Consider the following 14352-nt stretch of genomic DNA (forward strand, 5'->3'; position numbering starts at 1 on the left):
CTAGTTCAAGTAAGGATTTCCTGTCATGCTCCCTAGGCCTAAGATCCAGCCTTGGTTCCACGCGGGCTCAGAAATCTTGCCTTACCTCCTTTTTAATTGCTCAAGGTCAATATGCTTAATCCTATCGGAATCAGTGAACCTTTTTATGACATTTTTCTGGTTTGAAACAATTGTGGAGTCACATACAATTGTGAAAAATAATACCAGGACATCTTCTATACCGTTCACCCAATTTCTCCCAATAGCAACATCTTGTAAAACTGTACTGCAGCGTCACAACTGGGGTACTGACACTGATACAGAATTATTCCCATGGCCGTAAAGACCCCCGTGTTGCCCTCCTAGGACACACCCTCCTCCCTCCAGCCTCCACCTCTTCCTTAACTCCTGGTACTACTAAATCATTCTCTGTTTTTACAATTTTTGTCCTTTTAGGAAAGTCGTATCAATGGATTCACACAGTATGCAACTTTTGGGGACTGGCTTTCTTGGTTTTTTATTTGTTTGGGGGAGTAATTAGATTTTTTAACGAGGGACCTGGGGATTGAACCCACAGCCTCATGCATGCTAAGCACGTGCTCTACCACTGGGCTATGCCCCTCCCTGGGGACTGGCTTTTCGCTCAGCATAATTCCCTAGAGAGTCTTCAGAGCTATTGCATGTGTCAGGAGTCCCCATTTTCATCGCTGAGTCATAGTCCATGGTATGGGTGCACTGCGGCTGCTTAACTATTCACCCCGCAAAGCACGTCTGAGTGGTTTCCTACTTGGTGCCATTGCAAATAACGCTGTTATACACATTGATGTTTATAGGGTTTTGAGCAAACTTAAGTTTTCAATATTCTGAGATAAACTGCTGACTCTTACGGTAGTTGGGAGTGTAGTTTTTATAAGAGAACACTGAACTGTCGTCCAGAGTGGCTGCTGTTCTACTGTCCCAGCAGCAATGCAAGAGAGGTCTAGCTTTTCCACATTCTAGCCAGCCTTGGCCAAAAATAGCTGTCCCCATTTTTTTTATTTCTTCTGTTCTGGTAACTGTGTATTGACAGCTCATTGTGATATTAAGTTGCACTTCTCTGAACATTAATAATATTTAACACCGTTCCACGTACTTATTTCTCATCTCTGTCTCCCCTTCGGAGAAATATCTGTCATGTAATCATTTTCTAATTGGATCTTTTTGTTTGTTTTTACTGTTAAGTTTCGAGAGTCCTTGACATACTCTTGGTATTAGTTATCTGTTGCATATATGGTTTTCAGGTTTTTTTCCCAGTTCACAGCTTGTGTTTCCAACCTCGTAATTGCACCTTTTCCAGAGCAAATTTGTCAAGTTTCGTGAGGTCTGACATATTTCCTTTTTAGGGATCATGGTTTTTGATCAAGTCTAAGAACGTTTCGTGTTGCCTGAGATACGGAAGATTTTCTCCTATATTCTTTTCTAAAAGTTTTGTAGTTTCAAATTTACATTTAAATCCATGAACTATTTAGAGTTAATGTCTCTCAAAGCTGTGCAGTGGTCCAGGGCCTTTCTTCCCCACCCGTGGATGTTCAGTTGCTCTAGCACATTTGTCCAAAAGTCTGTTTTTTCTCCATTAAGTTATTTTTGCGTCTTTCTCAAACATCAACGTGTAGGATTTTACTCAATTGTTTTGAAAACTTAAATCCATACAAACTCCTGTCCTAAATGTGAGTGGCAGCTTTATTCCTATCACCCCAAACTGGAAGCAGCCAAGCTATCCACCAACAGATGAGCTGAAAACAAACTGTGGGTCATCCATATAATGAAACACTATTTAGGGATAAAAAGCAATGAGCCATCAAACCTCAAAAAGACGTGTGTGAATATTCAATGCATATTGCTCCACGAAAGAAGCCAGTCTGAAAAGGTTACAGACTGCATGGCTCCAACTACATGGCATCCTGGAAAAGGAAGAACTGCGAGGCAGTAAAAAGGTCACGGGTTGCCGGGGTTTCCTGGGGGAAGAACAGGGAGTGGGTTTGGGCAGTGAAACCATCCTGTATGATACTAGGCCCTTGTTAAAACTCTTAGGACTCTGCAGCACGAAGATTGAACTCGGGTTCACTATGCCAATGAAAAGAAATAATTTAGGAGAGTCAGGGCTGCCCCAGGCTGGAATGCAGAGTGTGACAAAACAGTCCAGCTGCATCGTAAATGTATAAAACAGCTTCACTGAAGGCACTGGGCGGGAGGTGGGGGTGCTGACTAAGTCACTTTGAAAAGCAGTGCCATCTCTAAGTCTGAAGGTGAAACAGCCTGTTCAGAAGCATTGCAGTCCAGTCAATGGCATCGTTTCTTATGAGATACAAGGTAGAGATTCAGATCCTGCTACACACATACACTGGCACTGAACAGTCGAGCAAATGGATGGGAGATGGTGGGAGCCTGCTTTCTTACTGCTGGAGTCGGGGTTACAGATAAGCAGGAAGCGTTACCCTTGTGGGGATGGATGAGAACTGGAGACATCAGCGTGAACTCATGTTTCACTTGGAGTCGGTACAGATGGTGTCTGTTACAGGTCATTAGACAAACATGCATTTCCTGGCTCTGTCAGCAGGGAGGGCCAGAAGCAATGATGCTCCAGGAGCTGCGAGCACACCTGGGACCCAGATGCGGCTTCTCCATGTCATTCTCCAGTAAAAGGGGCCGAGGACCCTTGGAGAGATGGCGATTTCTAGGGCTGGAGCAGGAAACACACATGATAAACTCAGAGCAGCTTGAAATGCCAGCACATAATGGAGTGCTCAAAGCGAAACAGAGAGACGAAAAATGGCAGGAGTGTGCCCCAGGGACGCAGAAACCAGCTGAAAGGCCTCCCAGTAGCCAACCTGGATCCGTGTGAGTGAAATAAAGAAGTAAATACACAAATAAATAGTGCTGGATTGCAACCCAGAGTGGAACATGAATGTCCACGACTCCACACTGACGTGAATAAGCAAACACACAGGAGAAGAGACAGCGCCCCTGACTCCAAGTGACTGACGTAGGCGCTCTGCCCCCAGAGAGGCGGGCATACTTGCCCACTCCTTAAGCGTGGGCTGTGCACGTGGCTTCCTCCCAAAGAGTGCAGGACGTAAAGGGAGGGAAAAGAGTGAACTTACAGGGCAGAGGCCTGGCCAGACGACCTCAGCCAGGGCACCGGGGTCGACATCGTCCGTGGTAAGTCATGTCGATAGGACACACCCTTCACATACGACAAGAGTGGCCTTTACTCTGTGACCTTCCTCCCCAAAACATCTAATCCCACTCCAATCACGAGAAAAATGTCACACAAATCCCAACCGAGGGACAGTCACACCTGACCAGTACTCCTCAAAACCATCAGATAGGGGATTCATGGAAAAATAAGGCAAGTCTGAGGAGCCATCACAGCCCAGAGGGGCCTGAGGGGACGTGACGATGAAAGGAAATGTGGTGTCCCAGGCGGATCCTGGGACAGAAAGAGCATATTGGGTGAAAACTAAGGACATTAAGTGAAGGAGGGACTTTAATGAGTAACGACGCATCGGTCACTAGCTGTCACGCAGATGCACCATGTGTTACCGTCGGGGCCTGGGCGTGGGGTGTGCGAGAGCCCTCAGTGCTGTCTTCGCACATTCTCTGATGTCTCTTTTAACATCTCTATCAGGTGATTCTCACATCTCTGTCATTTTGGTGTTGGCATCTATTGGCTGTGTTTTTCCATCCAGTTTGACATCTCTCTGCCTCTTGGTGGATGAGTTATTTTTAGTCGGAACTTGGATGTTTTGCTTGTGGTGCCATGAGACTCTGGATCTGAGAGGAGCCTCCTTTCCCACCGGGCAGGCCCTGAAGTCGGAGTGCAACTGCCACGTGGCACAGACGTCCAGCTTCACGGCCCCCGGAGGCCCCTCCGCTGCTGCCCTGCGGGGTGAGGGCGGGCGGAGTGCCCTCCCGTTACTGCGGTGGGTGGGGGTTCCCGCTCCCTCCGCTGATAGAAGCCCCGAGGCTCTCCATCCGAGATCACCAAGGCAGGTGGGGAGAGCCCGGGGTCCCACACCTGGCTGCTCCGGCTCGTCTGCCGTGAGGGGACAGAGCCCGGCTGAGGGCACTGCTGCCAGTCGGGAAGTAAGACCCAGCACCCGGCCACATCTGCTGATGAGGGTGTCTTCTGAGGGGCAGCCTTGGCGCGGGGGCTCCCTGTCTGCACTGCAGTCTGAGGCTTTTCCAACCACCCCCACCTTCTCACCCGTGTCAGGCCCACAATGCGGTCCAAGACTCTCCCTGCCGATCCTCGCTCCTCTCCGCCTGGCGCCTCCCTAGACACGGCCTGCAGGGCCCGTCTCTCTGCCTTTGATAGCTGCTCCCTGGGGGTACCTGCTGTCCCCACCCCACAGGCCTTCTTCCAGGAGTGGGCTGCGTCTCTCCCACCTCCCACACCCCTCGTCTCTTTCACGTCGTGTGCTGATCTGTTTCTGTGTGTTTGTTTCAGCGCGGTTCTGGGCCTGGTGGGCTCGGACCCCACGGGCCCATGCCACCATTGCAGCAAGAAGCTCCGGACTGAAGTCTACCTGGGGCAAGTTAATGCCAGCTGAACAGGAACAGAACTGAAAGTCCCTTCCTCTGAGTCAGGACTATCTCTGAGACCATCTAGTCCACTTCTTACTTCAGGTGGGGAAACAAATGAAGCGACTTGCACCAGCTTCCAAACAACTCCTCATAAAGGATCCCTGCCATATGACAGTCCCCCTCCTCCTGCCCCCCGGGCCCGGTCTCCAGGCCACTTCGGATGTCCCTAGCGCCTCCCCTCGTGCTGTCCCCGGGGGAGGGATCGCCAGTGAGCGTGGCTTTTGATGAGCTTGGCCATCAGCGGCCGCACTCCGCCCGTGGAAAGAGCCGCTCCCTCCTGCCTCCCGGTAATTCCTGCAGGCTTGCTCTGTGTCTCCTGCAACCCTTGCACCATGAGGATCCTCGTCCTGCTCTTAACCACTTTTCTTCTGCTCCACCAAGGTCCTCTAGGTAAAGAGACTCTCCGCTGGACAGACCTGCACTTGCAGAGGGCAGGAGGTGGAGGGAAAACCTGACTTAGAACAAACGTCCTGTGGCACTCTGCAGCCTTTAATCCCTGCCCTGACTGAGGCCATGAGTAGAACGCAGTGCAAGGCAGCCCTCACGCACACCTCCTGGCCGCAGCAAGGCGTCACCGCTCGAAAGTGTGGGGCCCTTAGCCGTCCCTGGGGGATACACTAGCCATTCTCACTGCACTGCAGGACGGCTGCCCTTGTTCATTGTTGATTTTGCAGTAAGAGATGCCTTCTCCCCTTTCCGCTGGTGACACCCACCTGCCTCCTGAAAAGCTTTATCTGCCCAGAAGTTGACTCTGTCACCCTCCTGAATTTTACACCTTTTCATATCAAGTCAGAGGATTAGGATTAAAAGGAATGCAGTGATTCCTCTTAATACAAAAGGAGCAGGGTGGGGAGGGCGTAGCTCAGTGGTAGAGCACATGCTTAGCATGCATGATGTCCTGGGTTCAATCCCTAGCACCACATCGCGTGTCTGTCCCACCACCACTCCAGTCTGCTCCAGTCATTCCCCTGGGAAACACCACTGCGCCAAAGCCTTGCCTCTCCGCCCTGGTGCAGCTAATCACACTGACTCATTCTGTTATTTAGTGAGCAGTGACCTGGACACGGGCAGGATATGTGGCTATGGGACTTCTCGCTGCCGGACGCGTTGTAAAAGTGACGAGTTCAGAATTGGAAGATGCCTCAACACCTATGCGTGCTGTTTGAAAAAGTGGAGCGTCAACAAATTGAATCCTATGAAAGACAGAAACCCGGTGGTGCCTGGTTCCTAGAGTCGCCAACAGCTGGACCTCTGAGCTGTCCATTCTCGGGGCCTTACAGCCAGAAGGCCCGCAGTGGAGCCACTAATCCAGTTGCAAAGTGAGGACGTGCCGAGAGCTTTCACTCGGTGCTGAGCCGACGCGGGAGAATCAGCGGAACCCAGGGCCTCGGCCTGGTGTCGGTTATGTGTGAGTTTCGATACTTTAAAAGATGAACCAAAAAAAAAAAAAAACCATATCCGTTCAGCCACAAGCCTAAGTGAACATGATTTTTTCTTTGCCTGAATTATATCAATTCACCTTGGTAACTTTGGTTTTGTTTTCTGATCAGAAGTTCTGCTTAACAGTAATATACTTCTTTTGTCAATTAAAATGGAAAATGAATCCATATTAAGTGCAATGTGCTTGGCATACGCCGTACTTCAAAACAGAGACGCCCCGGGGAGAAAAAACAAAAGAGGTGATGGGGGAAGGCTTGACCCAAGCGGACGTCTGTGGCGGGTCACATCCAGCAGGTGGCAGCAGAGAGCGGCTCTGCCACTGGGCCGCGTTGGGTGGACGTGTCCCGACTCCTGATCCTGAAAAGCGGCAAAGTAAGGGGCGCGGTAAAACACTAGACCTGGCCTTCCCGCCCGAACTGTGCTTCAGGGGAACCAAATGGTGCACGAGGGAACGCTTCTCTCCACGAGAGCCGTGCAGCCCGTAAACGGAGGGGGAGCGGCAGGATGAGAATATCACTGCTCTGCGAACACCGGGGGAGAGGATGACCCAGCCGGTGAGGGTCAGTGGCCACTAAGGTGGACAAGAACAGCCACCGGGCACGAGTGCCTCCCAGGAGAGGCCCTCAGTGCCACCTGCGAGCTGTTAGGCTGGACTGTGTCTGTTTGCCCAAAAGAGTAAAGTGAACCTTCGCGCAGCCGGGACCCCGCTTCTGCATGAGGTCGACCTTGTTTCATCCCTTGATAAGCCCCCCCCCCCCCGGTTATTTCCAAGAACACTCACGATGCCCTGTCACGTCACAGGGAAATACTTTGAAATGTGTAACTCAAAAGAAAGAACAATTGTCTTTTTTTACTGTAACTGGTAGATTGTGGGAGCGCCGGGCAGACAAGTGGAGGGGAGGGAGGATGGTCCGGAAGATGGCGTTGTGCCCCCTCCAACAAAAAGGGACTTTACTTCTAAATGATGTCAGCAAGAAACCGGGTAGCACCCGACAGCCACGACTGCGTGGCAGCAGAAAGGACTTAACCAGACACAGCCCCGTGCTCATTGTATTATAACTCACGTTGCAGCTCAGCCCCCCTCGTGGGTTTTGTGTGTGCGTCCTGGGCAAGGACATGCGCACAGGGGCCAAACGTGACTAAGCACTCCAGGGACGAGAGCTGCCAATCAAGCAAGAGCCCACCTCTAAACTAGGATGTAGGAGACGGGAGAGGACACTGCCGCTGTCCCCCCGAATCAGCCCGCCTCCCGTTCCTGGAGGTGGCTTTTCCTTTTTTAAATAAGTCATTTAAAATCCTTCTGCTACATGGTGCTTTCCAACTCCAATCTGTAAACCTTATCTTTTGGGTAAGACAAGAACTGGGGTCTTCACCTCTGGGGTAACCTAACCACAGCGCTATTACCATACTTGGAAGAATTTGGCACTAATTCTTTAACACCATGTAACAGCCAATCAGAGCCCAAGTGACTCTGGTTGTTTCACAGGTCAGGGTGGGTGTCTCACAGTGGGGACCCTGAGCCTCCAAACTTCTCGTCTGGATGCTATTGGCTGCTTACTATTCCACCTGCAAGGCGCTGTGCCGGAAATCAGCACCCGGCCACCCTTCACCTCTACCAGAGGCCCCAGGGTCCTCTCGAATTGGAAAATTTCCTAATGCCTGAAAACAAAAGGCTGTGCACGATCTTATGCTAACCCTGAGCAGCAGCACCACGCTCCCCGAGGCAGAAGCCGTCCCAGCTCCTCCGTCGGTGATTGCTGCGGTGTGATGCTGGGCACCTCCCCGAGCCTCTGCACGTGGCTCCAGGCCTCCTCCTCGGTTGCTGCTTCCCTGGACGCCAAGTCTCTGTTGTACCTGCTCCACTTTCTCCATCCGCCCTCCCCTTTCTCCAGGCAGAACAGACCTATGTTCAGCTATGACCTTTTCTGTGGGCCAAAAGGTGCACGCAAATAGAGGCACTTGGGATAAACGCTTTTCCCAGAGACACTGACGTAAGGCTGGGTGTTACGTAGTTACAAAGCTCTTGAACCAAAGCCTAGGCTTCTCCCGTTGAGTCCAGGACAGGCTGCCTGGGTTGTGCAAGCCTGAGATTGTGCAGCAAAAGGAAACCTCACACCTGCCAAGAAGAGAATGAGGGGAGGGGAGGAAGCGCCTTTTGCGTAATTATCACTAGAAGAGAAAACCCAGACTCCTTTACAGAACTTATTTTCAAAGCAGAATTGACTCGGACCCGACGGCGTCAATAGTCAGGCATCCGGGGGCGGGGGGACGAGGAGACTAGAGGCTGGGGGAGAAAAGTGAAGAAGAGCCAGATAGATTACATTCGAAGGGCAGCGAGAGAAGGGCCGGCAGCCTGAGGGGGAGAACGGGAAGGACAGTTTGGAGTTGCTTTGGCGCTGCCTCTGTCCCTCTCCAGCCTCAGGGCGCGGCCGTTTGGGAGACAGGGTGGAAGCGCTGTGGCAGCTGCGGTCATGTCACCGGATGAAGGAAGAGCAGTGCTGTAGCCAGAAGCTCCTGAAATTGGTGGCCTTCTGCCCCCCACCCCCACCCCGCTTCCCCTCCCTTCCCTCGTCCTTTCTCACTCAGCGAACCCACCCGAGGCATTCAGGCATGTCATGCGCTTCCTGAGAGAAGCGGCCCGTGTGTTACTGTGGGACGCAGCCCTTCCCCGCTGCAGGCCCCCCCCCCCCCGCCAGCCCAGCTATAAAGGAGCCCTGCCCGCCCGCCCGCCTGCCTGGCCCGGCTGCTGTCCCCTGGGTGACATGAGGCGGTTCCTCCCTCCGGTCACCCTTCTGCTCGGGGTCCTGCTGTTTCTAGGTAAGCGCTGTGGTCATTTCCAGGCTGGGGTCCAGGCTGGGAACGCAGCCCTGGGAGCCCGTTTCCCGGGGGGTTTCAGGGAGGGGTCTCGGCCGGGGTTTGTGAACGACACTGACTGCGGGTGGCATGGCCTCCCGAACCTGATTCCATTTTCTTATCCCTCCAGCACCCCCTCCCCTGACGGAGAAGGGCAGAATGTCTCAGGAGGGACCTTAAGTTTCAGGGAGTCTCAACAGCAACATTGGTGATGCCCCCGGGGGGGGCTCAGCTTGGCTTCCTCGGGGCGGTCAGGCTCCACTGCCCCCTCTTCCCACACCTTTCCCTCTCTGACTGTCACACACACGCACGCACACACGCACGGACGCAAGTAACATCTGTCCCCCTTCCGACCCGCCCCATCCGTCCGCCACTCTTTCTTTACAGCTTTATTGAGGTAAAATGATTCACAGTGCGGTACCCTGACTTAATGTGCACAATTTTCATGAGCTGGGACATAAGAAAACACCTGTGGTCCCATCACCACAGCCAGCGGGGTGGGCACCCCAGCACGTCCCCAGGCGCCCGTGTTGGTTTGTGCTGTTGTTTTCCTGTGATAAGAACACTTAGCGTGAGGGCTCCCCTCCCAGCAAGTTGAGCAGCACACAACGCTGTGTTGTTGTCTAGAGGCCAACGCTGGATACAAGGTCTGGGACGTCTCCGTCCTGTGTGACTGGAGCTTTATACCCACTGGGCGACAACCCCGTCCCCTGCCGTCTTCACTGTCACTCGTCCTGTAAGTACCTCATCCTCATGGGTCTGCGGATGGAGAGCCTTGAACGTCCTCTCCTGTGCTGCCTCCTGAACAGGGTTATCCAGGGTCACCCATGCTACCCGCCGAGGCACGGAGGGTCCCCGAGAACCCAGGGAAGAGGCCCCTGGACAAGGAGCAAACGGGTCTCACCAGCTTCACCACCACGTAAAACGCTACCTCTTACCACGCACGCCCCCTTTCCAGGGTGAGTAACAAAGCCCATGGCAGGGTCATCGACTCGGAGACGTTTAGTGGAAGAATAGATCCCGGGAAGGTGTGCAGATGGGGGTGAGAGTGGGGGGATGTGCTTAGAAGACCCTGTGCTGGTGGCTTACGCTGTCCCTCCTGTCGGAAAGGTCATGGGGGTCTGACAGCGGGACCCCTGAAGGCCTTGTAAAACGTGGGAGCATTGAAAGGACCAGAGCAGAGGTGTCCGAGGCCACTTCTCTGACTTCCCCCAAAGCCGGTAGCCAGAGGAGAAGGCCCTGGGTCAGAATGTCCTCCCCAGGGCGGGTGGGAAGCCCGCTCCCTTGGCCTTGGGGTTGACTCACTCTGTGGGATGTACTGAGCACTTGCTAAGTGCCAGGTGGAAAGAGAGTGCTCAGGGAAGGCCTCCTGGGAGGGGGCAGAGGACGCCAGGCTGCCAGGATGGGGACTAGCCATCAGTAACTATTCTGAGTGGACCAGACTAAGCCAGGCAGCGGGCAAACTTTATCGAGAGGAGGTTTGAATTCCAACAAGAAAGGGACTCTTAACGCTGATTGCTCTGCGTCGTTGGCTGGGGTGCCTGGGAAGATGTGAAAGCTCTCAGCGGTGTTGAGATGGTCCTGGGCTCAGGGTTCACCTGCCAGCAACGCCATTTCAGACCCCTGGAGTGTGTTGGGGCTTAGCTAGACGGATAACAGGTCTGGGGAGGTGAATCTCTCGGGAGAAGCAGAGCTCTATATCTGGAGTTGGTTTCATAGCTTTGAACTTGAAACTATGCACTGTAATATACTATATATATTATTTAAAATGACCAAAGGTAGAGAAGTAGACAGCAGAATGGTGTTTGCAGAGGATGGGGGTAGAGAAGTAAACGGAGTTGTTGTTCTACAGGAGAAAGTTTTGGTTATGCTGGAGGATGCATTCTAGCCGTAGGGTGCACAACACAGCACCTTTAAAAAGTTGTTAAGAGGGTGGATCTTATGCTTTTACTACGAGAAAAACAAAAGCAAAGCAAAACAAAGACAAAGGGACACAAGGCAATTTTGGGAGGTGATAAATACGTTCATCACCTTGATTGGGGGGATGATATCATGGGAGTGCGCATATGTCCGAACTCATCACATTTCATACGTTCCATATGTACAGGTTTTTATAGATTAAAAAAAGACTATTGATCTGAAAAGTGAAGTGATAAGAAAGTAATTTTAATGGATTGACCAGCTGATTCACTGATCTAGCCAGATGATTGTAACGTGTACTGACTGAAAGGGACCAGGACAGGAAGAGGGTAACATCGTCACACTTAATTTGTCTGAAGGTCAAATGTGAAGCCAGGGGCAGAGCCTGAGGTGACGGGTGCCGCTGGCGTGCAGCCGTCCTCCCCACACTCGCTGAGGGCCGATTCTCTGATGCTGGGCCTCTGCTCTCGTGGTGCTCATCAGCTTTTGCTTTTTTCTACACACGCTCCTTGCCTTCTTCCATCAGTTGTCATCAGTGAAAATTTGATGTCTGATAACCTCGGTACGTGCACTCTGGGGTAACATACCGGTTTCACGTGACTCAAGTAACCTGACACGTGTTTAAGGCATCGGCTTGCCCCCAGCGCTCCCTCATTGAGGGGGAGAAAATAAGTCTTTCAGTTCTTCAAACTCTACCCTCCGCTACCTCTGTTCACATGGCCCCACCTAGATGTCTCACCTCGCTTTCAGGGATGGTCCTCTCCCCCAGGGACCATCGCGTCTCAGTCCGTGCTCAGTCGGGCCGTCTCACTCCACCGTTTGCCTCGGAGAGGCCTCGTTTGTGCCTTTACACAACATGCTAAATTATTTAAAGTAAAACATTTGTATCACAACACACCCCTCGCTTTCTCTTCCCAGCTGCCTCTGAATTGACAGTTCATTGTTCAGGGAATCCAGGATCTGAGTTTGCTACTACTAGAATGATTGCACGAAATATGACAGACACGCAGAGGAACTCTGTTTCCTATCCGTCGCCGCCCCCCACCCCTTCCCCTGGGCTGGGGTAACAGCGTCTGATTCTTGAGACAGTCTGAGGAGCCTGACGTTGGGTATTTCTTTATCCAGAGCCTGAACCAGATTTCAAAGTTGTCAACTGCAAGAAAAGCGAAGGCAAGTGTCAAAAATACTGTAACTACATGGAACTACAACTAGGCTACTGCTTCAAGACCAAAGACGCCTGCTGTTTACCTCAGAACTGAGGTTGTTGACACAGAAGACGAAGCTTGTCCGCTGCCTCCCCCGGCCGTCAGCGCAGAAGCAGGTGTCTGGAGAAGGGACTGGGGAGGCCCTGAGCTTTGCTGTCTGTGCCAGCCGTCTGAACATTTTACTGCAGCAGAAGGAAAGATGAAAACTGGCTACACGTGGTCTTATGGATGCGATCTTAGAGAAGGTGCCTTAGCTTGAGATGTGCAGTATCTTCCAAATCACACAATTTTTGCTGATAAATGTGGGTGTAATAAACTTTCATAGGAAAGCATGCAAGTAATTCAGTCTTTTATTTTAAAAGTACTTTTTGAGTACCTTCTTTTGGTCTAGGCACTGAGAAATGCAATGGAGACATTACATGAAGGTAATGAATTGGAAACATGAATATTGAGAGGAAATCATCTCAATAAGTAAAAAAACAACAAAATGCTACATATTCTACAATGTGGCTACATATGGGGAAGATAGATATAAGAGAATTAAGAAAGGATTCCTGGGGAAATTTGAGCAGGATTTTGGAGAATGACTAGGAGTTTGTTAAGGGAAAAAGAGAAGAAGAGATATTCAGGCAAAGGGTATAGTTTGTAGGAAGTCATGGAGACACGAAAGAATGATTTGCTAAGAAAAGGGGCACAAGCTTAGAACCTCAAGAGAGGGACTAATGACAAGTATCAGATGAGGAGGGCGCAGGAAAATGGGGAGAAATTCTCAAAGAAAATAAATACTATACTAAAGACCTTGGACTGCTAAGCGAGGGAGGGTTACCAGGTGCACCAAGGGAGTGAACGTAATCATATTTCAATTTTAGAATGTTCCTCTGACAGGGGAGTTGGGGATGGACGGGGACTGCATGAGATTGGAGGCAGGAAGGTAAGCGGTGGTGCCTGCTCCGGTTTAGGTTTAGTTTCCTCTCCTACATCTTTAAAGTGTGGATTCCCCTGAAACTTCCAGTGAGTTTGGACTGACTTCTAACCCCTCATTTCCCAAGTAGACCAGCTGTGGCGGTCTTGGCGGGTAAACCTACAGGAAGGAGTGGTTATATTCTATGCACAAAACAAATCTGTTGTTTACCTTGGGGTTTTGCGTCGAGCATGTCTGCTCAAAAGAAGATTCAAAGACAGTTTGACAGATCAGTAAAGAAACAGCGGGATTTGCATAAACTTGCTATAAACTGTAAGTGGTGACTAGTTTTAGGCTGGAGTTAATTATTAGCGAGCTAACTCATATCAGGAAAATCTGAGTCCCTCGTTCTTTCTACATTTTTATTTAGTTCTTATGAGTTAAGAATCCTTTCTGATACTGTCATGTTTGAGTATCTGGGTTGCAGTCCAGCCTCCAGAGCTCACAGTGACCAAACCAGGGGTGCAGACCTCTTTCCAGGTTTCTTTCTGAAGAAATGTGTTCCAGACACAATTCACACTCGGGCACACTCCCGAGGCTGACACTTGGAACGGCGAAGCCAAGATCAAATCAGTACTTACAGACAAAACCAGACGCATGGCCATTTTATATAACCTCTTTGTGAAGAGGCTTTTAAAATAAGTTTGCAAGACACAAAATACTTGTACTTGCTGACTCATCCTGCGTCTCAGCAACCGCTCTTCAGTGGATGTACAGTCACCAGCAGCGCACGCTGAGCAAGTCCTGCTCGTCTGCGGTACAGCCTTGTGCCTCGTCACAGCCCTGTCATGTGCATCTAAAACTTTCTTCAGAGGGTAAAGCTCATGTCAAGTTGTCTTACCTTTTTTTAATTAAAAAAAATCGTCCTTAGGAAATCATGAAAATATTTTGAGAAACTTTGAAAAAAATCTAAATGTTCAAAATAAAGCGAATTGCTTAATAAACTAAGGTACATCTACTTAAAGGAATATTCCATATAAACATAAAAGTAAAAAAACCATAAAAACTCATAATATAAAAGTTTTAAGATAATTTTCTGTCTTAGAAATTATGGGATACAATTTTATATATTTTAAGTAAAATTATGAAAAATACATTCAAAACAAAAAAAATGATTTTAGTTTCCAACATTAAGATTGTTGGTGATTTTTAATTATTTTATCTTTAAAAATACCCTGTCAAGTTATCGTATTACTCTTCAACTTTAAATATACACTTAAGAAGACAAAACTGACTGCCTAAGGATAAATACATATGTAGATATAAACAAAGACTGTTTTGATCGTAGGCAAAGACAGCCTATAGTAGACATAAGTTGCCTTAAGAAAGTCAAATTTAACCTAAGAAATAACATTAAGCTTATAAAAC

General features: G+C 50.1%; 1 protein-coding gene across 1 annotated transcript; it reads left to right on the top strand.

The window, feature by feature from the left end:
* The first annotated feature begins 4354 nt into the window (after window positions 1-4354).
* On the top strand, window positions 4355-6218 carry DEFB104B (defensin beta 104B). Its single transcript, XM_032468408.1, has 2 exons — window positions 4355-4995; window positions 5652-6218. The coding sequence occupies exons 1-2, from the start codon at window positions 4830-4832 to the stop codon at window positions 5834-5836; spliced, it is 351 nt and encodes a 116-aa protein (XP_032324299.1). The 5' UTR covers window positions 4355-4829; the 3' UTR covers window positions 5837-6218.
* Window positions 6219-14352: the final 8134 nt, after the last annotated feature.

Source organism: Camelus ferus, chromosome 26 (assembly GCF_009834535.1).
Source record: "Camelus ferus isolate YT-003-E chromosome 26, BCGSAC_Cfer_1.0, whole genome shotgun sequence".
NCBI classification, from domain to species: Eukaryota; Metazoa; Chordata; class Mammalia; order Artiodactyla; family Camelidae; genus Camelus; species Camelus ferus.

What these genes read in the sequence shown, in the direction of transcription:
- DEFB104B (XM_032468408.1), top strand. Translation starts at nt 4,830, where the DNA reads ATGAGCTTGGCCATCAGCGGCCGCACTCCGCCCGTGGAAAGAGCCGCT. An exon ending in GCTCCACCAAGGTCCTCTAG is followed by an intron (nt 4,996 to 5,651) that starts GTAAAGAGACTC and finishes TCTGTTATTTAG; the next exon opens with TGAGCAGTGACCTGGACACG.